Source organism: Bos taurus, chromosome X, assembly GCF_002263795.3.
Source record: "Bos taurus isolate L1 Dominette 01449 registration number 42190680 breed Hereford chromosome X, ARS-UCD2.0, whole genome shotgun sequence".
Taxonomy (NCBI): Eukaryota; Metazoa; Chordata; class Mammalia; order Artiodactyla; family Bovidae; genus Bos; species Bos taurus.
In genome coordinates this window covers 87,178,413-87,206,211 of record NC_037357.1, presented here as the reverse complement: position 1 = coordinate 87,206,211, position 27,799 = coordinate 87,178,413, and the positions used below count along the sequence as shown (strand labels likewise).

The following is a 27,799-nucleotide window of genomic DNA, read 5'->3' as shown; positions in this document are numbered from 1 at the left end:
CCTACTGCCCCTCCACTCTCCAGGAGACCTGCCCTTCCCTACTTTTGGGGTCCCCCAACCCTATCATGCTCAGGGCCCTGACACCTCCCAGGGCTCCCAAAGACTCCCAGGGTGCCCCCACTGCTCAGGCCACCATATTCTTCCAGTTCCCCAGTAGGGAAACATTCAGTGCAGATTGACTGAGTGTCTACGATGTGGAAGGGACTTCCCAGGTGGCTCAGTGGTCAAGAATCCGCCTGCCCATGTAGGAGTCTCAGGAGACACGGGTTCGATTCCTGGGTGGGGAAGATCCCCTGGAGGAGGCCATGGCAACCCATTCCAGTATTCTTGCCTGGAGAACCCATGGACAGAGGAGCCTGGCGGGCTACAGTCCATGGGATCACGAAGAGTCAGACACGACTGAGAGACTTTCCACGTAAGATGTGGAAAGCTCTGCTGGAGGCTGCAGTACACCTCGGTAAACCTGGATTCCGGTTTTGCACCCCATTTTTAGTTGTCAGAGCTCAGGTGGGGCCTTTAACTTCTCTGGGCCCTGACTTTCCCCTCTGACACTGGAATAACAACATCCCCTGGGTGGAAAGAGAGGCAGCGGCTGAGGCAGGGAGAGGCCAAGAGTGCGCGCTGGCTCCAAGGGCCAGGACACCTTGGCGGCTGCCAGGTAGGTCACTGCGCTGGTTGGGGCGCTGAGCACGGGACCGGCCGGCTTCAGCCACGTCCAGGCCCCGGCTGGCCACCAGGTGAGCGCTCCCGAGCGCTCCCAACGCGTCGCGGGCGGCCGTGCGTCCACCAGGCCAAGTACAGGTCATGGAGCGGCGCCCTGGGGGCGGCACGGACCCTAGGGGAAGCAAAGGAGGTACCGGGCTCGGGGTGGGAGGGTGGTGGGTGCGTCCCTGCCAGCCCTCGCACCTCCTGTCTGCTCCTCACCTTCTCCTTCTGACAGGTGGTAAACAAAGCAGCCCTGGCGCCCGAGTGGCGGCGGCGGCGAGCGGCGGGGGCGGCGGCGGTGGAGGGCAGCGGCCCAGCGACCCCAGCTGGGCTCGAGGAGCCGCACCCACACCCACACCCACACCTGCGCCGCGGGGCGGCGCACCAGACCCCGGGACTCCAAGGAGTCTCGGGGGAGGTGTGCTGGAGGGGTCTGCCCAGGGTCACTGGGGACACCTGGGCACTGGGCGGGGGGAGGCGGGGGTCTGGTGGATTGTGGGAGGTTAGGCTGGAGCCTCTGGGGATAGGTGGAGGGGCCATCCGGGGCTACATGGACCAGCAGGGCTACCTAGGACATCTAGAGGGGAATCGGGGGTGCCTGGGCCACAGGGAGCAGACCGTGTTCTGTTGGGACATCTGGGAGAATCGTGGTCCTTCTGGATATTGGGGGGAAGAGTTTGGAATCTGGGGTTGTGTCGGGGGGGCCGTCAGAAACCTCGAGATATTCCCAGGGTGTTAGGAGGTGTCCAGGAGTGCTGGAGTTAAATAGCTCTCCGGCGATATCGTGGGAGCAGGCGGGGGTCCACGGGCATTCCCGTGATAGTCGGGGGTCCAGGGAGGTGAAAGGCACAGTCGGTGACCTTCGGGACTATGAAAAAGGAGTGGTCTCGGGGATCTTGAGGGGGATTCTAGGTCTTTGATCGTAGGGGCCCGTGAGGGTTCGCTGAGACTCAGGGTGGGCCCTGATCTGTTCTTTTCACTCGCGCAGGCGGTGGCGGTCCCCAGCCCGAGGATGCCAGCGCCAGACAGTTCCTGGCGCGGCTGAAAGCTCGCCCCCTGGCGGCCCGAGCTGCGGCCGACGTGGCGGCGCTGGTACGCAGGGCCGGCGCCACCTTGCGCCTGCGCCCCAAGGAGGGTGCGTGATGGGGCGTGGCCTTCCAGGGGCGTGGTCGGAGTGCAGCCTGGTTCCGAGGGGGCGGGCCCAGGATTATTAGTTACTCCCCTTGGTGGGAGGGCTTCCCTGGTGTCTCAGAGGGTAAAGCGTCTACCCGCAATGCGGGAGACCTAGGTTCGCTCCCGGGTCAGGAAGATCCCCTGGAGAAGGAAATGGCTAACCCACTCCAGTACTCTTTCATGGAAAGTTCCACGGTCGGAGGGGCCTGGTAGGCTACAGTCCATGGCATCGCAAAGAATCGTACACGAGTGAGCAACTTCACTTCTCTTGGTGGGACCAATGAGTGTGAATATGGAGGCCCGCGCTCGGCTGTGATTGGAGGGTGCTGGTATTAGCCTAGACTATTCCTCTAGGAGGTGACATAGAGAGGGTTATTGGAGTAGTTGAACGCTGTAAGATTAGCTGTGGGTGCGGAGCTTGATATTTACTTACGTCAGCGGGGTTTCAAGTGGTATTTCTGAGGAGGCCAGGCCTGGAGAGGGTTGGGGGCGGGCAGTGGCTGAGGGGCAGGCCTGAAATGTTAGTCAAGGGGGCGGAGTCTATAAACGCACTGGGAGTGTGGCTGGAATTGTCAGGAATAATAGGTTGAGGTTTTATAGCCTAGTTGGTCTTCTCTTGTAGCTCAGTGGGTAAAGAATCTGCCTGCAATTCAGGAGACCCGGGTTCGATTCCTGGGTGGGATGATCTCCTGGAGTAGGAAATGGCAACCCATCTAGTATTCTTGCCAAATCCCGTGGACAGAGGAAGTCTGGAGGGCTATAGTGCATGGGGTAGCTATAGTACATGAGTCGGAGACTTAATGACTAAAACCCGGCTAATTAGAGAGCAGGACCTGGAATTCTGGAGAAGCACGGTGTAGGGTGGGCCTAAGGGTTTAAAATGAGGGGCAAAATCTGTGTTTTATTTGAGGGAGGTAGGATTGCTTGAATATTTGTTGCTAGGGTTGTTAGCTAAGGTGGGATCAGGATGGTTATTCGGGTGGGTGGAGCCTGGATGATTTCTTGAGGGTCTCGGCTTACATACTAAGAGTGGTGAAACCCGGATGTGAATTCAAAGAGAAGCTGCTAGAATGTTTATACAGGGCGAGAGCCCTATCCAGTTTCACAGGACCATCATTAAAGACTTTCTTTAGCAATGTGGGAGACCTGGGTTTGATTCCAGAAAGATCCCCTGGAGAAGGGAATGGCTATCCACTGCTGTATTCTTGTCTGGAAAATCCCATGGACAGAGGAGCCTGGCCAGCTACAGTCCATGGGGTCGCAAAGAGTCAGACAGGACTGCACGACTAACACTAGTCTCTTTTATTCTTTAGCCCTTAGAATACCAGAAGGACAATGACATCATGGATTTGTCCCAAGATGCCCTTGCCTCCTAGGAAGAGTTCCTGGCATGTCAAGTACAGTCGGTTTTAAAAGCCTTGCGTTGTACTTCCCTGGTCGTGCAGTGGCTAATGTTCAAGGCTCCCAATGTAGGGGGCCAGGTTCAGTTACCTTGGGGAATTGGATCCTAAGTAACTAAGACCTTGCACAGCCAAATAAATAAGTATTAAAAAAAAAAAAACACGTGTAATTTTGAGAAGCTTGAACCATCCATCTTGCCAAGATTTCCTTCATGAATCTTGGGTTCTTGGGTTGGGAGAGAGGGTGGAAGAGAAGGATGGGAGCTGCAGGAGAGCATTGAACAGGGCCATGCTGAGAATCCAGCACAAGCCTTGAGTCAATATTGGATGTCTCTCCATTTATTTAGGTCTTCTTTAATTTCTTTCAACAATGTTTTGCATTTCCTAGAGTACAATTTTTATGCTTCTTTTGTTAATTTTGTTCGAAAGTATTTTTATTATTTTCAGGCTGTTGTGAATGGAGTTTTTTGTTTTTTTTTTTTCATTCTTGTCTATAGAAATACAATTGATTTTTGTAGTTTAATTTTCTATCCTGTAACCTTGTGAAATTTGTTATTAGTTCTAATTGTTTTTCAGTTGGTTCCTTAGGATTTTCTATATAATGACATTTGCAAACAGAGATGGTTTTATTTCTTTTGTTAAAAAGGAAACAATCAATGCAAAATGGAGTGACTTGTGCTAAGCTCCACTGATATTTAATATCTAACCAAATTGTACTTGCAGGCTATCCTAGGAATTGAATTTTAAGCCAATTAGTCTGTGAGGTTTTCTTTTTCCTGGTCAGCACTAGTGAGGTAATCTGCCTAAGACATCCTCCCTTGCTTTCCCCGAAGGGAAGGTGACCTTCCCAGAAATAATTCACTGTTTAAATTGTGGTTTAGTCACTAAGTCCTTTCTGACTGTTGGGATCCCATGGACTGTAGCCAACAGTCTCCTCTGTCCATGGTATTTCCCAGGCAAGAATGCTGGAGTGGGTTGCTATTTCCTTCTCCAGGGAATCTTCCTGACCCAGGGACTGAACATGTGTCTTCTGCATTGCAGACAGTCTCCTGCATTGCAAGTGAATTCTTTGCTGCTGAACCACTCACTTGTCCTTTCTTTTATCAACATTTTCCAATATGGATGCCTCTTATTTCTTTTTCTTGCCTACTTTTCCCAACTAGAATTTTAGGTACAATATTGAATAGAAGTAGCAAGAGCAGACATTGTTTTATTCCAGATCATGGGTACAAAGTATATAGACTTTCACGATTGAGTAAAATTTTAGCTGTTTTCTGGACCCACTGTTTATGATAAGAAGCCTACTTGGGACTTTCCTGGTGGCCTAGTGGATAAGAATCCACCTGCTAAGTGCAGAGGACAAGGGTTTGATCCCTGGTCCGGGAAGATTCCACATGTGTTGATGTCCTTTAATGGACTGGAACCTGGTGGTCCAGAGTCGATGATGAGAAAGGGAAAGAAGGAGAGAGGCTAATATTTCCTGGGTTACAGACGGCTTTCGCGTTCCAGGAAATCAGCCAGAAATAGAGAGAGAAAGAAAGAAAGAAAGACACAGGGACCAAAGCTCTGATTGAGCAAAGGTGTTTTAGTCAACATGGTTTGGGCATATATACTGTAGTTATTCTCAGCAAAGATAAAGATTAAAATTCCAGACTTACAAAACATAGGCGATCCATATTAAAGAGAGAGTTGTAAACAATCAGTTTTACCATATGATTCATAAGAAGAAAGAGGGTATTTATCATCATATTGAAAAACTAATGAAGGAAATGCCTGGATCCCTCAGCCATGGGAGAGGCTTGCCTCTCCTCTTAATTCCTGAATATTTAGGAATTAATAAGGAACAGAGGATTCCTGACAGATCCAGAATAGCACACAGGAAGATCAGATCAGATCAGTCACTCAGTCGTGTCCAACTCTTTGCAACCCCATGAATCACAGCATGCCAGGCCTGCCTGTCCATCACCAACTCCCGGAGTTCACTCAGACTCACGTCCATCGAGTCAGTGATGCCATCCAGCCATCACATCCTGTCGTCCCCTTCTCCTCTTGCCCCCAATCCCTCCCAGCATCAGAGTCTTTTCCAATGAGTCAACTCTTCACATGAGGTGGCCAAAATACTGGAGTTTCAGCTTTCACATCATTCCTTCGAAAGAAATCCCAGGGCTGATCTTCATAATGGACTGGTTGGATCTCCTTGCAGTCCAAGGGACTCTCAAGAGTCTTCTCCAACACCACAGTTCAAAAGCATCAATTCTTCGGTGCTAAGACTTCTTCACAGTCCAACTCTCACATCCATACATGACCACAGGAAAAACCATAGCCTTGACTAGACGAACCTTTGTTGGCAAAGTAATGTCTCTGCTTTTGAATATGCTATCTAGGTTGGTCATAAGTTTCCTTCCAAGGAGTAAGTGTCTTTTAATTTCATGGCTGCAGTCACCATCTGCAGTGATTTCGGAGCCCAGAAAAATAAAGTCTGACACTGCTTCCACTGTTTCCCCATCTATTTCCCATGAATTGATGGGACCGGATGCCATGATCTTCATTTTCTGAATGTTGAGCTTTAAGCCAACTTTTTCACTCTCCATTTTCACTTTCATCAAAAGGCTTTTTAGCTCCTCTTCACTTTCTGCCATAAGGGTGGTGTCATCTGCATATCTGAGGTTATTGATATTTCTCCTGGCAATCTTGATTCCAGCTTGTGTTTCTTCCAGTCCAGCGTTTCTCATGATGTACTCTGCATATAAGTTAAATAAACAGGGTGACAATATACAGCCTTGATGTACTCCTTTTCCTATTTGGAACCAGTCTGTTGTTCCATGTCCAGTTCTAACTGTTGCTTCCTGACCTGCATACAAATTTCTCAAGAAGCAGATCAGGTGGTCTGGTATTCCCATCTCTTTCAGAATTTTCCACAGTTTATTGTGATCCACGCAGTCAAAGGCTTTGGCATAGTCAATAAAGCAGAAATAGATGTTTTTCTGGAACTCTTTTGCTTTTTCCATGATCCAGTGGATGTTGGCAATTTGATCTCTGGTTCCTCTGCCTTTTCTAAAACCAGCGTGAACATCAGGAAGTTCACGGTTCACATATTGCTGAAGCCTGGCTTGGAGAATTTTGAGCATTACTTTTACTAGCATGTGAGATGAGTGCAACTGTGCGGTAGTTTGAGCATTCTTTGGCATTGCCTTTCTTTGGGATTGGAATGAAAACTGACCTTTTCCAGTCCTGTGGCCACTGCTGAGTTTTCCAAATGTGCTGGCATATTGAGTGCAGCACTTTCACAGCATCATCTTTCAGGATTTGGAATAGCTCAACTGGAATTCCATCACATCCACTAGCTTTGTTCGTAGTGATGCTTCCTAAGGCCCACTTGACTTCACATTCCAGGATGTCTGGCTCTAGGTCAGTGATCACACCATCGTGATTATCTCGGTCATGAAGATCTTTTTTGTACAGTTCTTCTGTGTATTCTTGCCATCTCTTCTTAATATCTTCTGCTTCTGTTAGGTCCATACCATTTCTGTCCTTTATCGAGTCCATCTTTGCATGAAATGTTCCTTTGGTATCTCTGATTTTCTTGAAGAGCTCTCTAGCCTTTCCCATTCTGTTGTTTTCTTCTATTTCTTTGTATTGATCTCTGAAGAAGGCTTTCTTATCTCTTCTTGCTATTCTTTGGAACTCTGCATTCACATGTTTATATCTTTCCTTTTCTCCTTTGCTTTTCGCTTCTCTTCTTTTCACAGCTATTTGTAAGGCCTCCTCAGACAGCCATTTTGCTTTTTTGCATTTCTTTTCCATGGGGATGGTCTTGATCCCTGTCTCCTGTACAATGTCACGGACCTCATTCCATAGTTCATCAGGCACTCTATCTATCAGATCTAGGCCCTTAAATCTATTTCTCACTTCCACTGTATAATCATAAGGGATTTGATTTAGGAAATACCTGAATGGTCTAGTGGTTTTCCCTACTTTCTTCCATTTAAGTCTGAATTTGGCAATAAGGAGTTCATGGTCTGAGCCACAGTCAGCTCCTGGTCTTGTTTTTGCTGACTGTATAGAGCTTCTCCATCTTTGGCTGCAAAGAATATAATCAATCTGATTTCGGTGTAGACCATCTGGTGATGTCCATGTGTAGAGTCTTCTCTTGTGTTGTTGAAAGAGGGTGTTTGTTATGACCAGTGCGTTTTCTTGGCAAAGCTCTATTAGTCTTTGCCCTGCTTCATTCCATATCCAAGGCCAAATTTGCCTGTTACTCCAGGTGTTTCTTGACTTCCTACTTTTGCATTCCAGTCCCCTATAATGAAAAGGACATCTTTTTTGGGTGTTAGTTCTAAAAGCTCTTGTAGGTCTTCATAGAACCGTTCAACTTCAGCTTCTTCAGCATTACTGGTTGGGGCATAGACTTGGATTACTGTGATATTGAATGGTTTGTCTTGGAAACGAACAGAGATCATTCTGTTGTTTTTGAGATTGCATCCAAGTACTGCATTTCGGACTCTTTTGTTGACCATGACGGCTACTCCATTTCTTCTGAGGGATTCCTGCCCACAGTAGTAGATATAATGGTCACCTGAGTTAAATTCACCCATTCCAGTCCATTTGAGTTCGCTGATTCCGAGAATGTCGACATTCACTCTTGCCATCTCTTGTTTGACTACGTCCAATTTGCCTTGATTCATGGACCTGACATTCCAGGTTCCTATGCAATATTGCTCTTTACAGCGTCGGACCTTGCTTCTATCACCAGTCACATCCACAGCTGGGTATTGTTTTTGCTTTGGCTCCATTCCTTCATTCTTTCTGGAGTTATTTCTCCACTGATCTCCAGTAGCATATTGGGCACCTACTGACCTGGGGAGTTCCTCTTTCAGTATCCTCTCCTTTTGCCTTTTCATACTGCTCATGGGGTTGTCAAGGCAAGAATACTGAAGTGGTTTGCCATTCCCTTCTCCAGTGGACCACATTCTGTCAGATCTCTCCACCATGACCCGCCCATCTTGGGTTGCCCCACGGGCATGGCTTAGTTTCATTGAGTTAGACAAGGCTGTGGTCCTAGTGTGATTAGATTGACTAGTTTTCTGTGAGTATGGTTTCAGTGTGTTTGCCCTCTGATGCCCTCTTGCAACACCTACCGTCTTACTTGGGTTTCTCTTACCTTGGACATGGGGTATCTCTTCACGGCTGCTCCAGCAAAGCGCAGCCATTGCTCCTTACCTTGGACGAGGGGTGTCTCCTCACCGCCGCCCTTCCTGACACACATGCCAAGGAGCAACTAAAGCTCTTGAGCCACAACTACTGAACCCAAGTGCTGCAACTACTCAAGCCCCTGTGTCTAGAGCCTGTGCACCGCAGTGAAAGAAGCTATCCCAGTAACAAGTATGTGCACTGCAAGGAAGAATAGCCCCCGCTCACTGCAACTAGAGAAAGTCAGTGAGCAGCAATGAAGACCCAGTGGAACCAAAAAAAGAAGACTGCTTGTCATATTATTGGGGTTACCTTGTAGATGAGTCATTTTTCTCTTTGTTCTTTCAAGGTTTTCTCTTTGGATTTTAACATTTTTGAATATGATGTGCCTAGGTATCTATCTCTCTGCATTTATCCTGCTTGGAGTTGGTTAAGCTTCTTGTCATGTAGATTTTAGCTATTACTTCTTTGAATTCTTTGGCTCCTCTCTCTGTCTCCACTTGTGCTTCCCCATTACACATATGCTGGTGTACCTAGTTGTGTCCCGTATTTGTCTGATGCTCTATTCATTTTTTTATTCATTCCTTTTACAATCTGTTCTTCAAATTGCATAATTTGCATTGAACTCTCTTCTAGTTCACTGCTCCTTTCTTCTGCTAGCCCCAAAGAGCTACTTTTAGTCCCTCTGCTTATTTTTTTCATTTTGGTTATTGTCCTGTAGATGAAAAACTAATTGGTTGATCCAAAAAAGAAATGAAAAATTTTATTCAAGTCAAATTTGAGGATTATAACCTGAGAAGAGCATCTCAGAAAGCTCTGAGAACTGTTCTGGCCCTTAGAAGTCAAGATACAGTTATATGTTTTTTGAGACAGAGGGCTATACATCAAGTGATGTATGATGGTTTACATAATCCAGATCTAAGCATCATCATGGTAGGTCATGTTACAAGATCAAGAAAGAATATTGTCTTTTAAGGAGTTGTCTTGTTGATGCTTGAACCCGCTGTCTTTTAATTAAAATTTTTGCAGGAAGGAGGACCCCTTCCAGGGCCTCAGAGTGGGCTCTTGTCTAACACTTTGTTAGATAGTTCACTCAGAAAGGAATTGTCTGAGGAGACCCCTGTGCTGACAAAGCAAGAGACTGTATTGGGAAAGGGCATCTGGGTGGAGAGCAGGAGGGTAAGGGAACCCAGGAGAACTACTCTGCTACGTGGCTCACAATCTCGGGTTTTATGGTACTGCGGTTAGTTTCTGGGTTATCTCTGGCCCATGACTCTGACTCAGGGTCCCTCCTCCATGGCATGCACATTGCTCAGCCAAGATAGATTCCAGCAAGACGTTTTCTGGGAGGTTGGTAGGATATATGGACTGGCATCCCCCTCTGTCCTTTACACCTTTCCTGAATTATTTCGGTTGTTGGTAGCTTGTTAGTTCTGTGTTCTTTACCAGGACCTCCTGTTGTTAAAATAGTTCATGCAAGTTGTTACTGTGTGCCTGGCCAGGGCAGGAAGTTTCAGTTAGTGCTTCCCTAACAAAATCACTCACCTGGCATCAGGACTTACTGAAGCTCGGGTTCCTTAATGTCTCAGCACAGAAGGAATTCAGAAAGAGACAAAGCAATGGGCAAGAAGTAGGCATATTAATGTAGGACTCTTATGAGGGAGACAAGCGTGCAGGCAAGGGCCACTACCCCAGGAATTAAGTGGGAAAGTAGGTTTATTTAAGGAGATACACACTCCATAGATGGGCTTCTCATTGCTGTGGCTTCTCTTGTTGTGAAGCCTAGGCTCTAGGGTGCACAGGCTTCAGTAGTTGTAGCATGAGGGCTCAGTAGTTGTGGCTTATGGGCTTAGTTATCCCATGGCATCTGGAATCTTCCCAGACCAGGGATCAAATCTGTGTCCCCTGCATTGGTAGGTGGAATCTTTACCACCGAGCCAGCTGGGAAGCCTTGTAACTATATCCTCTATTTGATGAGATATTGTTTTCATACTTTCCCTTACATCTTTATACATGATTTCTTACTTCTTTGAGCAAATTTAATAGGTGATTTTGAAACTGCACATCTCAGATTGGGACTCAAACCCAGCTGAGACCCAGACTGGGCCTTAAACCTATAGCCTTCTCATTGAAATCACACACCTGGTCTCAGGACTTAATGGAGTTCAGGTTCTTTATGTCTCATAACAGAAAGAATTCAGTGAGAGACAAAGTGATAGGTAAAAAATGGGTGTATTTAGAGATATACATTCCATAGACAGAATGGAGTCCATCTCAAAAGGCAAGAGTGGCCTTGGGAAAAACACCCTCCACAGACAGAGTGTGGACCATCTCAGAAGGTGAGAGGCCCTGAAATAAGGTGTGGTTAGTTTTCATGGGCTGAGTATTTCATAGACAAATGACTGGGAGGATTATTCCAACTATTTTGGAGAAGGGGCAAGGATTTCCAGGATTTGGGCCACCCCCACTTTTTGCTTTTTTATGGTTGATCTGAGAACTGTTATGGTGCCTGTAAGTGTGCCATTTAGCATGCTAATATATTAAAATGAGCATATAATGAGGCTCAAAGTCTACTGGAAGTCAAATATTCTGCCATCTTGGACCTAGTTGGTTCTAGTCATTTTATGTCATATCCTCAACTGGTATGTAATTCTTTTAAAGGTCGTGCCCTGCCCTCTTTCCTCCTGTTTCACTTTGAAGTTTATCTGCTAGGTCTAACATTTGAGTCTTCTAATAGTTTCTGTTTCCTGCTGTTCCTGCCACTTTTCTTGTTTCTTTGCATGTTTCATAATTTTCTGTTGAAAACTAAACATTTTGTATAATATATCATAGCAACTCTATATTTAGAGCTGTCCATTTTTGTTATAATTTCCTTGTTTACTGTTTAGTGGCTTGACCAGACTAATTTAGTTAAATCTGTTTCCACCTTATAAACTTCTTCAAAGGGTTCAGCTTTGGGCATGAACATAGTCCCTTTCATGGATCACAGCTTTGTCATGGTGAAGGGGCTTGTGTAACTCAGTGAAGCTAGGAGCCATGCAGGGCCACCCAAGACACATGGGTCATAGGGAGGAGTTCTGACAAAACCTGGGCCACTGGAGAAGGAAATGGCAACCCACTCCAGTGTTCTTGCCTGGAGAACCCCATGGACAGTATGAAAAGGGAAAAAGATATGACACCAGAAGATAATCCCCCCAGGTCAGAAAGTGTCCAATATGCTACTGGGGAAGAGTGAAGAGCAATTACTAATAGGTCTAGTAAGAATGAATGGCTGGACCAAAGTGGGAATGATGCTCAGCTGTAGATGTGTCTTGTGGTGAAGGTAAAAGTTGATACTATAAAGATCAATATTGCATAAGAACCTGGAATGTTAGGTCCAAGTGTTAGTTGCTCCAGTTGTGTCTGACTCTGTGACCCCATGGGGTGTAGACCGCCAGGCTACATTCTGAGTCTTAGTCACATAAAATGGTTTTTCTTCTTTAAGCCCAGAGCTGATGATTACACAAAAAAACAACTCAGCTTAAACTTCGTACTAAGGTACTAAGGATTATATCGGCTTCCCGTGTGGCTCATTCTTTACCACAACATGTGGTAAAGAATCTACCTGCAATGCAGGAGACCTGGGTTCGATCCCTGGGTTGGGAAGATCCCCTGGAGAAGGGAAAGGCTACCCACTCTAGTATTCTGGCCTGGAGAATTCCATGGACTGTACAATCCAGGGGTCACAAAGAGTCTGACAAGACTGAGTGATTTCACTTTCACTTTTCACTTTCAAGGATTAGATAACAATGTATCCTGCTTGAGGATAGTTTCTCCTTCTTGAAAACCTTCTGACTAACCCTGTTATCTTAAAATGTATATTATGATAGTGGGTCTGGTAAGATCTTTCTATTGTTAGTTCTAATCCTGTAATCTTAAAATGTAAATTGTGGGAGTGGGTCTAGGAAGATTTTTATAACCTTGAGATATTATTTTGATTTAGATGGCACCCCACTCCAGTACTCTTGCCTGGAAAATCTCATGGACAGAGGAGCCTGGTAGGCTGCAGTCCATGGGGTCACTAGGAGTCGGACACGACTGAGCGACTTCACTTTCACTTTTCACTTTCATGCATTGGAGAAGGAAATGGCAACCCACTCCAGTATTCTTGCCTGGAGGATCCCAGAGATGGCGGAGTCTGGTGGGCTGCCATCTATGGGGTTGCACAGAGTCGGACACGACTGAAGCGACTTAGCAATAATAACCAATATAAAAAGTATGTAGCTCCCTAGCTAAGACTAGCAAGTGGGGTACTCTCCAGCCCTTTCTGATGTCAGTGTAGAAGCTTTCTCTGTCCCTTTTCATTGTAACAAAACTTCTGCCACACAAGAGCCCTGAGTGGTCAAGCCTGGTCTCTGGTCCCAAATCTAAATCTTTTTCTTTAGAGATCACGAATCTGACATCATTCACCATAAGCTATCAATACTATACCTAATTTAACTGCCACTGAAGTTTTACAATACTCTGGGGCATAACTTGTTCTGCTGCTGCTGCTAAGTCGCCTCAGTTGTGTCTGACTGTGCGACCCCATTGACGGCAGCCCACCAGGCTCCCCCGTCCCTGGGATTCTCCAGGCAAGAACACTGGAGTGGGTTGCCATTTCCTTCTCCAATGCATGAAAGTGAAAAGTGAAAGTGAAGTCGCTCAGTCGTGTCTGACTCTTCACGACCCCATGGACTGCAGCCCCCCAGGCTCCTCCGTCCATGGGACTTTCCAGGCAAGAGTACTGGAGTTGGGTGCCATTGCCTTCTCCATAACTTGTTCTAATTAACCAATTAAAATCTTATTCCATTAAAGTCAGGCCCCTTATTCAACTAAAATATGGGGTAGTCTTTTTAATCTTTTTTTTAAGTGAAGTATAGTTGGTTTACAATGTTTAAGGTGTAAGCATGGTGTAGTCTTTCAGAACAGCTTTTTTTTTTCTTCTTGAGAGCAGTCTTTGTAGCTTGCTCTGCCCCTAGAAGGACTCTTGTCAGCTGTTTCTCCCTGTTTTGCCTGTTGCTATCTTAATGGCTTCTAAAGCTCTTGTTCTTCAACTTCTTGACTTTCTGTTTCAAATAAAGTCAGTCCTCTAAGGGAAAGCTGTTAAACTCTCTGTTCTTTATATTCTCCCTCAAGAGTTGCAGGTCTATCAGAAGCCCACCCCTCTTGGAATGACCAACACTCCTCTTTTATGAGCAGGGAGCTGGGGAGGTTATATCCTTTGGTATTATCTGCTTGTCTTTCCCAGTGTGGAACCTCCACTCTAATAGTAAGCTATGGAGTGGGCAATTGGGGCCCAATATTCTTGGTCTGCCATACTGGGGTACAGTTTCATCCTTATGAACAGGGTCTGGGTGGTGGAAGAGAGCCCCAGGCCTCTTAGTCATGCCTTCCCAGAATAGAGTTTCTATAATATGGGGCTGAGCAGATGAGACATGTTGGTTACCTGCCCCTCCTGAGGAGAAATCACTGTCCTAGACCAGGAGCTGGCAGGGGAAGAGCCCCATGTTCTTGTCCACACTCTTGGAGTAGAGCTTCTATCACACTGAGCTGGCATGTAGGGAGGGAGCAAGTCATAATTAAAGTGCCAGACTCTTGGTGTTCTCATAGTGATTTATTGGATTTTCTTGAACAAATGTTTCTCCATTTCCTATATGCCCTTATGCAATTCCCAAAGACTTTACGGGGTTGGTTAAACTCAACATAGCTCATTATTAGAGAAATGCAAATCAAAACTACAATGAGGTATTACCTCACACCAATCAGAATGGCCATCATAAAAAAGAAAAACAACAAACAATAAATCTTGGACAGGATGTGGAGAAAAGGAAAACCCACTGCATGGATTGTGGGAATGTAAATTGATATAGCCACTATGGAGAACAGTATGGAGATTCCTTAACGAACTAGGAATAAAACTACCATGTGTGTGCTTAGTCACTCAGTCGTGTCCGACTCTTTGTGACCCCATGGACTGTAGCCCGCCAGGCTCCTCTGTCCATGGGGATTCTCCAGGCAAGAATACTGGAGTGGGTTGCCATACCCTTCTCCAGGGGATCTTCTTGACCTGGGAATCAAACTGGGGTCTCCTGCATTGCAGGCGGATTCTTTACCAGTTGAACTACCAGGGAAGCCCAATCCCACTACTGGGCATATACCCTGAGAAAACCATAATTCAAAAAGATACATGTACCCCAATGTTCATAGCACCACTATTTACATATTTACAATAGCCAGAACATGGAAGCAACCTAGATGTCCATTGACAGTTGAATGGATAAAGATATAGTACATACATACAATGGAATACTACTCAGCCATAAAAAGAAATGAATTTGAGTCACTTGTAGTGAGGTGGATAAACCTAGAGTCTGTCATACTGAGTGAAGTAAGTCAGAAAGACAAAAACAAGCATCATATACTAATGCATTTATATGGGATCTAGAAAAATAGTACTGATGAACCTATTTACCAAGAAGTCATGGAGACACAGACAGAGAGAACGGACTTGTGGACACAGCAAGGGAAGAGAGGGTGGTGCGAATTGAGAAAGTAGCATTGATTTATATACACTATCATGTGTAAATTAGAGGGCTTGTGTGAAGCTGCTATATAACAGGGAGCCCAGCCTGATGCTGTGTGACCACCTAGAGGGGTGAAATGTGGGGCGGTAACTGAGGCTCAGAATTTGCGTTGATGTATGGCAGAGACCACCACAACATTGTAAAACATTTATCTTCTAATAAAGAATAAAAAGAAGTAAAAAAGTTCACTAGTGTTGGTTGCTTTGAGGATAAGGCCCACCAAGCTCCTAGTACTACTATTCTGGAATTCTCTATTTTTAAAAAATGGTGAAATATACCTAATAGAGAACATACATACAGCATACACTAACAGTTTGACAAACTGTAAAATCAATACCTGTGTAACTCTCACTAGGTTAAATAAGATAACATTATTAATTTTCCAGAAATTCCTACATACTCCTCAAATTGCTTTTTCCATTTAACACAATACTGTAGCTATTGTTCCTTGTCAAACCATGAAGAATTTTTAAACCTTTTTAGTCAGGGTATAATGTAGATTCACTCATTAGCATACAGAATTTCCTGCTCCAATTTTCCATTCTTTCCTTCAGATCTATTCTTAGAAATGGAATCACTGAGTCAGGGCAGGCATATATATTATTATACTGCCCTGGATAAATGTCGAATCAATTTGTGCCCATATTAGCAGTGTATGAATGTGCCCGTTTTCTTCTATCTTTAGTAGCTCTAGGATTCATCCATAGTACTTACTATTTTGTGATCTTGGCCAACTCAGCCTCTCTGGGCTGCAGTTCTCTTACCTGTAAAATGGATTTTAAAATAGTTCCTACCTCACAGAATCCTTGGGGGACTAAGTGAGTGCTTAGATGGGCAATTGGCATAGAGAACTCACAGTAGAAGTGTTTGTCTTTTTTATTTTACCAGTGAGTTAAGAGAAGAACAGCATTTTATTATTTATTTATTTGCATTGCTTTGAGTGTTTATTTATTTATTTGGCTGTGCCGGATCTTAGTTGCAGCATGTGGGATCTTTAGCTACAAGACCAGGGATTGAACCTGGGTCCCTTGTATTGGGACCCCAGAGTCTTAGCCACTGGACCACCAGGGAAGTCTCTGCTTTGAGTATTAGTGAGGTTAAGAATCTTTACATGTGCTTCATGACTATTTGTATTTCTCATTTCGTGAACCATCTAATTCTGTCTGCTCCCATTTTTCAGTTGGGAATTGCTTTCCTTTTATAGTTATTGAACTACAGGAGCGCTTTGTGTATTGAGCACATTGTCTCTATACCTTTGATATACATTATTTTTCTAAAATACAAATTTTGTCATGTCACATAACCTTCGAATGGCACCCTTATCACATGCAGCAGAAAGTCTTTAATTTGAGGATTTGAGTCAGTTGTAGTGAGGTAGCCAAACTCCAGCCCATCACTCCAGCTTCATTTCCTGCCATCTTTCAGAATGCTTTCTGAATCTTCATCCCATCTTAGAAGTGGTATCATGTAAACTAATCCCCTCTGTCTTCTCAGCCACCCCTTCCCACAGTCCTGTATGTCTGCAGTCATAACCATGCTTGGAACCATGGATTGTCCCATTATCCTATATGAGTACCTGGAGGGAAGAGTATGTAATAAGGTAGGTGCTCAATTCATGTTTATTCAATGAACAAAAGAATAAATGGTTGAATGTGCAAAACTTTCCTATAGTCTTCTTACACTGCGTGGTAAGCAAACACTTTTCTTAATGCTTGCAAATAGAAAAAAAATTCCTGATTTTGTTTTCAGAATAAAGGAAAAACAGAAAAAAAGTGTCTTTTCTCCCACTATATTTTCACCATGAAGTTTTGCATCAGGACTAGCATAGCTTGGCATGATCTCTGTGGTACATGTCAAGAGTTAGTCACAAATCAGGTGTGAACCAACTGAGAAGGTAAGATTCTCAGGGACCTCTGGCCCTAGCCTGCGTAAGCCTGTATTGTGCACACTATCTCAGGTGGCTGCTTCAGGAAGTGGGTATCACTTTAGCCAGGGACAGTTAGCCTCCCAGGCAATGTTCACATCATTAGTAATAAGATAGAATGTTGTTTGGACTTCCCTGGGGGTCCAATGGCTAAGACTCCTGCTCCCAATGCAGAGGGCCTGGGTTCCATCCCTGATCAGGAGACTGGATCCCATATACCACAACTTAAAAAAAGATGTTGTTGTTGTATATTTTGAAAACCACAATGGCTTCTCTCTTGAGATTTCAGGGCCCATCGCAGGATGCCTAGGGCTTATAAACCTGAAAGCATAGCCACAAAATTGATTGAATATTGGGCTACCTGTTTTCAAGAGCTTCCTATAACCCACTAAATTATTATTTACTTTCCAAACACTGTGACTATGTCCTCATTTCATTTAATTATAGCTTCACATTTAAAAGCTCTGTATTGGTTCCATCCAAACCATGTGCTCTAATTCATTTAGCCCATCCCCTTTTGTTGTTCATTTTAGTGGTCTTCAAGCTTTTGCTACAATAAATAATACTCTGATATACTTTTTAACATCTTGGATGGTTTCCTTGGGATAAATTTTTAGATTTTTAGTTTTCTTTCTTATGATTATTTAAGTATCGGTCTTCTACTTTACAAACTCTAAGGTCCTACTCAGAGGAGTGTCTCATTAATCTTCTGAGGCCTTAGGAGGTGGCTCTCACAACATGTAAAGTTGGTAGAAACATTTTTTTATCATTTTGAGAGTCATTGTTTTCCACTAGACCCAGAGTCTCAAGAGAGGAAGCCAGACTGTTAATACCGCTGGCCTTTGAACGATGTAGGGATTAGGGGCAACAATGCAGGGCAGTCCAAAATCCTCCTATATGGAGAAGGAAATGGCAACCCACTCCAGTATTCTTGCCTGGAGAATCCCATGGGTGGAGGAGCCTGATGGACTACAGTTCATGGGGTCGCAAAGAGTCAGACACAACTGAGCGACTTAACTAACTTGTGTATTTGGTGTATTTGATTGTTTGGTTGGTTGATTGGTTGGCTGGCTGGTTGAGGAGGCAGAATTAAAAGTCTATTTCCAAAGAATTGTCACTCATGTGTAAACAATCCTAACAACCATCTAAAGAAAGCAGAACTGTGGAGAGTCAGTGTCAGAAAGGATTTGGAGCGTTTGTGTTGTAGTTCCGGGTTCTTAGCCTTTAAACAGAGGACCCAAGTTGGGGTGGGTGTGTTTGCTGTGAAAGTATTGCGACGACAAACTCATATGAACACTTTTGTTTCATATGAGTCACTGTTGTTTGTAGACTAAATAAATGACACCTCACTCCAGTACTCTTGCCTGGAAAATCCCATGGACGGAGGAGCCTGGTAGGCTGCAGTCCATGGGATCGAGAAGAGTTGGACACAACTGAGCGACTTCACTTTCACTTTTCACTTTCATGCATTGGAGAAGGAAATGGCAACCCACTCCAGTGTTCTTGCCTGGAGAATCCCAGGGACGGGGGAGCCTGGTGGGCTGCCGTCTATGGGGTCGCACAGAGTCGGACACGACTGAAGCGACTTAGCAGCAGCAGCATCTGTATACCACTCCTTTAAAAATGAATGCAGACTCTGCTGTGATTAATAAATTAGAATTTTATTTTCAACTGTCAAAAAAAAAAAATAAATACATAAAATAAAACAAAATCCTCCTATAACATTAGAGTCAGCCCTCCAGATTCTGCATCCTCGGATTCAACCAACCTTGCATCCAACCTCACATCATGTAGTAATGTAGTAGGTTATTTAGTGAAAGATATCCACGTATAAATGGACCCTCACAGTTCAAACCCATGTAATCCAAAGGTCATGTGTATTTGAATCTAGAGTTTGTGCACTATTAAATCTATCATCTTGAAGTGTATTATTTATTATTGTACACAACTGGCACTAACAGATTTTTTTTTCTTAATCATTTATTTTACCTAATTTCCCACACCAGTAGGGCAAAGCAGGCGATTAATAATGCCCACACATAGGAATGAATACTTGGCAAGAACGAACCCATCTTCTATCACGCCTACCTTCCCCAAGAACCCACCTGCCAACGCAGGAGACGTAAGAGACGTGGGTTCCATCCCTGGGTCAGGAAGATCCCTTGGAGGAGGGCATAGCAACCCATGCCAGTATTCTTGCCTGGAGAATCCCACGGACAGAGGAGTCTGGCCTATAGACTATGGTCCATAGGGTCGCAGAGTCGGACTCGACTGAAGCGACTTAGCACGCATACAGCCTCCCTAAGAACTACATTTCCCTCTATGCTTGGCGTCACGCGCTCCTGTGACGTAAAAGAGCGGCAGTTACTTCCTACGGTCCCTATCCGCCTTCGCAGTGCCGCAGTGCTTCATGGGAAGAGTAGTTCTACCGGTCGTGCTCAAGGCCCCAGCAAAGTGTGCGTAAACTAAGCTTCCCAGCGAGCAGCGCGACGGCCTGGGAAGAGGGGCAAGATGGCGGACGCCGAAGATGGTGTTTTGCGGCCGGCGGGGTCTTCCACTGCCCCAATTTCCTTCAGCTTCAATCGCACGTCCGCCCGGAGATGGCTAGCGGGAGACGCGGCTCCGGAGGAGAAGGATTTCTTGAAGACCGTGGAAGGCCGGGAGCTGCAGAGGTGAAGTACTGGGTCTTTCATCCGTTGGAAACTGGTGCGGTGGGTGCCTGCGAGAGGGTGGAACCAGTTCATGTCTTGGTGACAGTGGCCTGGGAAGTCTGAGGGAGAGCCGGAGAAAATCTGTGAAGGAGAAAAGTCGGGAGTCAGTAAGACAGGTGGGGAAATTGGATCTGTTGGCCGAAGGGATTGAGAGGAGAGGATGTATTCCTGAGAGAGAGTGTCTTTAGGAGTCGAGGGGCCCTGCGGAGCGTGTGTTTGTGTTCTGAAAAAAGAAAAGGAATGAGAATGACAGGACTCCTAGTGGCCCAGGTGGAGCGGTGAGGCTTCTTCGATATGGGAACCGGAATTGAGCGCCAGATTCAGGTTGGGGGGAGGCTATCATCAGCTTAATTCGAAATGGACAGTTTGAGGGAGGGGCTTCCAGAAGAGAATCAACCGTCCAGGAGGCTGGTGTGGAGCCTGGAACTGGGGGGAGAGAGTCTGGGCTGAAGATGGTGATTTCTAGGTCCTTGTGGAAGCCACAGAATTGGGTCTTGGGATGAACAGAAGGTCCAGAACTGAGGACTGATTCCACGAAGGCACTGACATTTAAGAGGTGGGGAGAGAGGGTTCTCTGGTGGTCCAGTGGTTAGGACTCCGTATTTTCACTGCAGGGGGGCGGGGTTTGACCACTGGTTGGGGAACTACTATCTCGCAAGTCACCAGGTGCAGCCAAAAAAAAAAAAAAAAAGAGTTTGTGTGGGGGAGAGAATCCAAAGAAAGCACCACTAGGGTATAACACGAGAACGGAGGGCATGATCTATGGGGCTGGGGGTGAGTGTGGCTCTTGTGTTTCTTCTGAGTGAAGGGTTGTGGCTCAGGACTCACTGCTTGTGCTACTCTCCCAATTTCACTCCTCTGTGTCCACATCAGTGTGAAGCCCTCAGAAGCCCCCAAGGAACTTGTCATCCCTTTGATCCAGAATGGCCATCGAAGGCAGCCACCGACCCAGGCCCCTGGGCCATCCACACATACTGAGGTCTTGATGGATGGGATGCTGTCCCAGGCTGTGAAGGAGCTCATTGAGGGTGAGTAATCCCTCCTTTGCCTTGCCCTAGTGAAGGAAGAACGGGAGGAAAATGGAAGGAGAGGGTGGGACCTCATTGCTCCCTCCCATTCTTCTTCAGAATCCAAGAAGTCTCTGGAGGAGAGAGAGAATACAGGTGTCGACCCCACACTTGCTATCCCCATGATCCAGAAAGGATGCACCCCCAACCGAGAAGGGACAGACAGCGAACCCCAGGCTGAGACAGTGAGCTGGCCCCTCACCTCCCCGCTTCCCCAGTCTCTCATTGCCCTGTCTGCAGGGCTTGTCTCCCTGCACCAGCAGGAAAAGTCTGTGTGTATACTAGAGGTCTGTCGCCTCTCCCTTCCTCCTTCTGTTCTTTTTGGAAGCACTGACAAATGAATCCAAATACTGAGGTGTGAAAAGGTACCTTTGGACTCTGGGATTATCTGAAGAAGATGAGGAGCAAAGGGAACAGGAAATGTAAGGATCCTAAGGGTAGACTCTGCTTGGAGCATTTGAGGAACACCAGGGAGACCAGTGTAGCTGGAGTGGAATGAGTGAGAGGGAAGGGTAGCAGATGAGGTCATAAGTGGGCCATGGTGAGGACTTTGGCTTTTACTCTGAGTGGGAGGAGAGCAATGAGAGGGCTCTGAGCAGAGAAGGGATGATACTTATGACTTGCCAGGCTCTCTCTGGCTGCTGTGAGCAGAACAGACTAGTAAGCAACGGTGGAGGCAAGGAGAGCAGCAGTCCATGCTAAAGGTGATGGTGACCCAGACCAGAGTGGTAGGAGTGAGGCCAGGAGGATAGGTAGGGTTTAGTGAGAGAGGGAAGAGGAGGGGGAGTGCTCCTAATGGCAGCAACCACCCAGACAATGGCATAGTGACAGGAAATCAGCATGGTATGTGTCCATCAGTGACACCTTGATGTGTCTAGAGTGAATATAAAGAATTAAGGAAGTGATGATTCTGATAACAGGAGAGGTGAGGGGTGTGTTCACAGAAGTAACCAAGTCTGCCTTTCATACTCGTGGACCCTACTTTCCACCTCTTCATTCACAATTTTTTGGCAGTGCTTATTTGGGTTCTAGTTCTCCTACAGCCCCAAAGCAGAGAGACTCAACTGAACTGTTCTCCTCAGTTTTCAGACAACCTCTGGGTTTCTTTCATCTTAAAAAAGACCTTCACTTCACTCTCCATCCCGTTCCAGTTTTGGCCTCTTTTCTCTGATTTTCCCTCCTCTCAGAGCCTCTACATCTCAGTCCATCACAGTTCCATCCATCCTTCCTCTCACTCAGCCTAAAAACCTTAGAGTCATCCTTGAATCCCTTCTTTATTTCATACCCTATATACTGTCAGCAAAACCCTGTCATCTCTCTTTTCCACATATATCCAGAATCTGACCACTTCTCTCCATTACCACTACCACTCCTCTGGTCTGAGCCACCAGCATTTCTCATTTGGACTATTGCAGTAACTTTTTCACTGGTCCCGTTGCAGCTGCCACCCTATCACGGCTTCTGGCCAGCTCTCCTGATTAATCTCTTACCACCCCTCTTTGCCTTCACATCTGTTTCAATCGAATTGGCTTTCGTGATGCTCTTCACACACAACAGATCTTGTCCCGCCTTGGGGCCTTTGCTTTTACTGTCCTCTCTGGAGCACTCTTCCTGTATCTTCAGGGTTCCTTCTGTCATCTCCTTCGGTCTCTACTCAAATATCAACTTGGTGACACTCCCTTCTCCATCCCTCTGCCTCCCCTTAACCTGCTTTATTCTCCGTCTTCTGACTTATCACTACCTGACATATCATGCTTTAGGCATTTCATTTATTCTGTTTCCACAACTAGAATGTAAGCCACACAAGGGCAGGAGTTTTTGTCTCTTTTGTTCACTGCTTTATCCTCAGCACCTGGAACAGTAGCTGGCACAGAATAGATGTTTTATAAATATTTGTCCAAGGACTGAACATGGAGGAATAAAGTGAGGGATGATGAGAGGAAAGAAAAACTCACCCTTGAGCTGACTGGAAAAGAAGCCTCAAGTGTCACTCAGTGGGTGATAGCAAGTACACTTCAGTGGGCCCATGGTAAGCCAAGCCTGACCATCCTTCCTCTGCCTAAACCCATAGGTGCCGGAGGAGGCTGATTACGAGGCAGTGCCTGTAGAGGCCTATGGGCTGGCCATGCTGCGGGGCATGGGCTGGAAACCTGGCGAGGGCATTGGCCGGACCTTCAGTCAGTGAGTTTCTCGGGTAGGGACAGGGGACAGCAGATAGGCTAGGGGACAACTGATGGGCCAGGAAACAGACCCCCCATGGTTACCGCCCACCCAGAACCATCCAGGCAGGGAGAGGGCACATTACCACCCTAAATATTTCAATAGTTCCTTCCACTGCTATTATAACCTCCTGTTTGCCCTTTGAAACTCCATTAAGAGATCCTATTTATGTAAACATTGCCTCCCTGGGCATCAGCTTCCTCATCTGAAAAATAGGGATAATAACAGTACTGACCTCACTGTTCTCAAAGTTAAGTGAAATGATACACATAAAGCCTTTATAGTAGCCCTTGGCTGCAGATAAGCATAGGCTAAACCCTTGATATTGTCATGATCATACAGACTACCGTTCCAAACTCTAAAGAATTCTGAAAACCCCACTTTTTTTTTTTTCCATGAAATATTTGGCAGCCAAATATGACCTGAATTGACATTGAGCATTTTACAGTCTATTTATCTTGTTTGGTGTGAATAGTTTCCCATGTAGAAATATTGGTATATTTGGCTATTGGGATCTGTCTCAGAATCCACTCTAGATACCATGTCATAGATGGTATACTCAGCATGTTATTCGGTTGAACCAAATGAAATTGCCATTTCTGTAGGTCAGAAATAGTCCTAATATGAGATTGGGAAGGATATTCTTGAACATGTTGATAGGATGGGAGTTAAGTAGTGGTTGGGGATAGGGGTGGGGAACAAGACATTGAAGATTGATGCATCCCCCTGACAAGTCCATATTCTGTGCTCCCTGCAGAGTAGTGAAGCCCCGTGTCAATTCACTGAGGCCCAAGGGATTAGGACTGGGCGCCAACCTGACCGAGGTCCAGGCCCAGGCCCAGGCCCCTGCCAGCCCCTACCGCCTGCCGAGGCCAGATGAGGAGCAAGAGAAGGATAAGGAAGACCAGCCTAAAGGACTGGTGCCTGGAGGAGCTGTGGTGGTTCTTTCTGGCCCCCACCGAGGCCTCTATGGGAAGGTAAGGAACCTTAATGTGCCTAGAGCCAAAAAACAGGCAGCAGGGAAGATTGATGTGAGGGTCAGAAGGAGGCAGAATTGGGTGTGGAGTATAAAGGCTGTAAGTCCTTGTCTTTTTGGGCTGCCAGGCCCACTATCTCGTTCTGTAACTAAGGACTACTTGCCAGGTCTTTCTGAGCCTCAGTTTTCAACTAAAAGGGAGAGAATGCCATATGCCACAAGTCCCTGAGGATTAGACACTTAAAATGTGTCCATGCCTCACAGTCTGCTGGGAGAGACGCATATTAGAGATAAGACGCTTATTAGAGATAAGGGTGGACAACTTGGTCCTAGGAACATGGGTCAAGTCCACTCAACCCCTGCCTCATTTCTTCCCCCCGCCCACACACACTTTAGGTGGAAGGCCTTGATCCTGACAATGTTCGAGCCATGGTCCGTCTGGCTGTGGGGAGCCGCATGGTGACTGTTAGTGAGTATTGCCTGCGGCCTGTCTCCCAGAAGGAGTTTGACAAGAACTTGAATCTGAGTAAGTGAGCCTGTTACTCAGCTGGGGGAGTTGGAGCAGTGTTCCTGGGGGTGGGAGTTAGATCTGTAGAGGGCTGGGAGTGGTCTACATGGCAAGGGTGACCTCTAGTCAGAATTAAGAGGTGAGAGTGAACATAGTGGTTTATGTAGTTTGACTGAAGAGAAGTTTCTGTAGTAACCCTGGGTCTTTAGCCTCTTTCTAGGGAGGAAGCAACAGGAATGGAAACCAGTTTCTACCCTTGGAAAGTTTTTGTCTCTCGGGTAGTGGACTGCTCTATTGCTAGGGATGGAGAACAGCTAGGACTAGGGCATGCCGGGGAGGAAGGCATTCTAGGCATGGATGGGCCAGTTTGGCACATGGGAGGTGGGTCGAGCAAGGCCTCCTGAAGGAAGCCGAGACAGCTGAGAGGAAGCAGGCAGCGTTCTAATAGCCAAGGCAAAGGCTGGATGGTGAACTGGGGTATTCTGGCAGATGAGAGGTGGCCTGAGGCTGAGGTGTGGCCTGGAAGGGAAGCGAGTGAGACACCAAGGCTGTTTCTGGGTTCCCTTCACACCCTATTGAACAGGTCAGGTGAGCAGAACTTCCCCTGGGGAACACCACAGAACAACCTCACCACGGAAGACCCTCCGGGATCAGGACAGCCACATATGCTGGGAGGATGCAGAGAGGAAGCGGAAACACCATCCAGACCGGTGGGACACTGAGCATCTCAGCCTTGGGGGTAGGGGCAGAACTGTGGGGAGGCTCCAGCAGAGAAGGCTTCCAGGGCAAGGCAGGTGCCTAGAAGGAACTAGGAATGGCATTATGGGTGGGTTTCAAAACATCGGCAAAGGTGGGGTGACTGGAACATGCCCCCCATAAAGAGCTATGCCTGGTGTTGACCCCTCTCCACAGACAAGATGGGCCTGCGACCAAGAATGAGAAAGCAGCCCCCCGAAGTCAGCACTGGCTGCACAGGGATCTGCGAGTGCGGTTTGTGGACAAGCTGCACAAGGGCGGCCAGTATTACAACACCAAGGTGGGAACCCCACACCTGGGTCTGCTTCTTCCCCCGGGGAATGGGTCCCCTTAGCTAACATTCTCATATCTGCTGACCCTTTCCCCAGATGACAATTGAAGACGTCCTGAGCCCAGATACCTGTGTGTGTCGGACAGATGAAGGCCAGGTCTTGGAAGGTGAGTCTGAGGGATGGTTGCTGGGTCTTCCATCATCCCGGAGGCAGATGAGAAGACTATCTAGCGTCAAGACCCTGGCCCAGGCAGAGGCTGGGAGTTTGGGCAGAATTGGGTTTTTTTGTAAGGCTCAACACCCTCTGACAGATCACTAGACACTTCTGTGATGGTGAATATCTGAGCCCCACTTGCCTCTTCTGAAAAATTATCATGAAGATAACCTATTTCTCCCTCTTGTGATTGGTGCCTTGCAGGGATGTGTGTAAGCTCCCCATGCAGGGCAGAGCATACGATGTGCCCACAATAAATGGTGTCTGTTATCAACCCCCACTCATCATTGTTGTACATAAATGCTCCCTTTATTACAACTATTGCCAGGAATGGCTCCTTAGGTTTCCTCCTCTGGGAAATGAATATGGGGGACTACCATCTGTCAACAGGTATAGAGTGGCTCCAGGGAATACAGGAAAAGCCCTTCTGACAGGACCTGGCTGGGCTGGCCTTTGCTGCAGGTCTCACTCCCCTCTCCTTGTCTACAGGCCTGAGGGAAGACATGTTGGAGACCCTGGTCCCCAAGGTCCCAGGCGACCAGGTGATGGTGGTGCTGGGGCAATGGGCTGGAAGGGTGAGTTGCAGACCTAGGAACGGGGGCAGGGGCACACGGGAACGTCTCTGGTCTGGCTTGGCCTTGCTGACTCGACCCACCCCTACTGTAGGTGGGCCGTCTGCTGGACCGGGACAGAGCACGGAGCCGGGCTCTGGTACAGCTGCAGAGAGAAGACAGAGTGGTGGAGCTTCACTATGATGCCATCTGCCAGTTTGTGGGCCTCTGGGACGTGGAGGAAGACTGACCTGTGGACACACTCCTATCCCCTGGGCTGTTGCCAGTCCTGTACAATGTGAAAAGCCTGCCTTTGTGAAGGTGGGGGGGGGGGGGGTCATGGTTTGCCCTCCACTTGGCAGTGCAGCCCTGGGACAGGATGGGTCAGAAGGGAGGCTAGAAACAAACCCAGTTTACCCGAAGTTAGTATATAATAAAAAGTTCAAATAGTTCATGAAACAAAGAGATCATAAATGGTGTGCTGAGCTGTGAGTGGAGATGGGAACCATTCCTGTTTTCAGCCCCACTGCCAAGTTTGGGCTGTCAGCCAAGTGGAAGAATCCATTTGCTCCTGAGTCCACTGTCAGAATCCCGAAGCTATGAACCCTGTCCCCGAGCAGAGACTAGGGATTCAGGAATGCTGCATCTCTGGAGAACATCCTAAGGAAGAATCTTGCAGGCTCTGCTTTTACTTGTGGTCCACAGAAGATGCCCACAGGGTATCTTGAGCCTGTGACAGGATTCAGGCTGAAGGGAGGCTTCTCCCCACCAATGGGACATGTTAGCACTAATTTCCAGAGGATCCAGTTAATCTCGGGGGCCCCCGTTTTAGTCCCAAAACTTTGAAGGTAAAAAAGTTTTGTCTATCTTGGGTAGAATTTCTCTGGTTTCTCCGAGTAACTAGATTCTCAAAAGGTTATCTTTTTTCCTACTAAAGGATTCCAGAGAATCCTTTTCCCTGTTTAATGTCCTAAGATAGAAAGTCAACAGGGAAGAAAAAAAATCGACAAGGGAAGTCAGAGTTTAGGCACAACTGTTTGTAAATCATCCTCAGTCATTAAATCATTGATATAATTAGTGGTGTTTGCGTTAGATCTAGGCTTCTGGTATAAACTCCTGATGCTTCAGAACAGGGCACCGCTGTGGAGAATTTGAATACTTTCCCCTCAAGAAGAAGAATAAAGGTAAGCGGCTATCTACACCAAGCAGAAGCAGATTATTGTTCTGAGCCAAAAGGAGCAGGTATAGAAAGACAATGAGTTGGCCATGGGCCCAGTAAGCTAAGGGATTAGAAAACCTAGTATAGTCACCTCAGTATGAGGGACACTTGCATAGACTGGCTTAATTTTTTTTTAATCATCCCTAATTAATTCCAGAACTCATATATTTTCAAGATTAGCCAAACAGGGTTATTAAGGCAGATACCAGAGAACAACCCCACCCTCAGTCCCTCCAGTTCTTGCATCATCACTGTGATTGTACATACTGCCTTGGAATTACAGGCTGACTTGTATTTTTAATCTTGGAA

General features: G+C 46.4%; 2 protein-coding genes and 1 non-coding gene across 4 annotated transcripts; all 3 read left to right on the top strand.

The window, feature by feature from the left end:
* Positions 1-701: 701 nt before the first annotated feature.
* On the top strand, positions 702-19,397 carry LOC101906207 (uncharacterized). 2 transcript variants are annotated; one of them, XM_015461696.3, is made up of 6 exons: positions 702-853; positions 941-1,123; positions 1,694-1,797; positions 3,192-3,275; positions 16,568-16,673; positions 19,004-19,397. In XM_015461696.3, exons 1-4 carry the CDS (start codon positions 805-807, stop codon positions 3,252-3,254), a joined length of 399 nt encoding a protein of 132 aa, XP_015317182.1. In that variant the 5' UTR covers positions 702-804; the 3' UTR covers positions 3,255-3,275; positions 16,568-16,673; positions 19,004-19,397. The 2 variants fall into 2 exon arrangements, with proteins under 2 accessions (XP_015317182.1, XP_015317181.1); XM_015461695.3 differs by having other exon boundaries at positions 1,694-1,840.
* Positions 2,036-27,348, top strand: GPKOW (G-patch domain and KOW motifs). The gene is made up of 12 exons (NM_001193252.1): positions 2,036-2,127; positions 19,004-19,669; positions 20,582-20,736; positions 20,836-20,960; positions 22,847-22,956; positions 23,753-23,972; positions 24,368-24,497; positions 25,063-25,189; positions 25,392-25,515; positions 25,604-25,673; positions 26,210-26,295; positions 26,387-27,348. The coding sequence occupies exons 2-12, from the start codon at positions 19,509-19,511 to the stop codon at positions 26,519-26,521; spliced, it is 1,443 nt and encodes a 480-aa protein (NP_001180181.1). The 5' UTR covers positions 2,036-2,127; positions 19,004-19,508; the 3' UTR covers positions 26,522-27,348.
* MIR2486 (microRNA mir-2486) lies at positions 2,711-2,789 on the top strand. The gene has a single exon (NR_031275.1). It is a non-coding gene; the product is annotated as a microRNA mir-2486 (primary transcript).
* Positions 27,349-27,799: the final 451 nt, after the last annotated feature.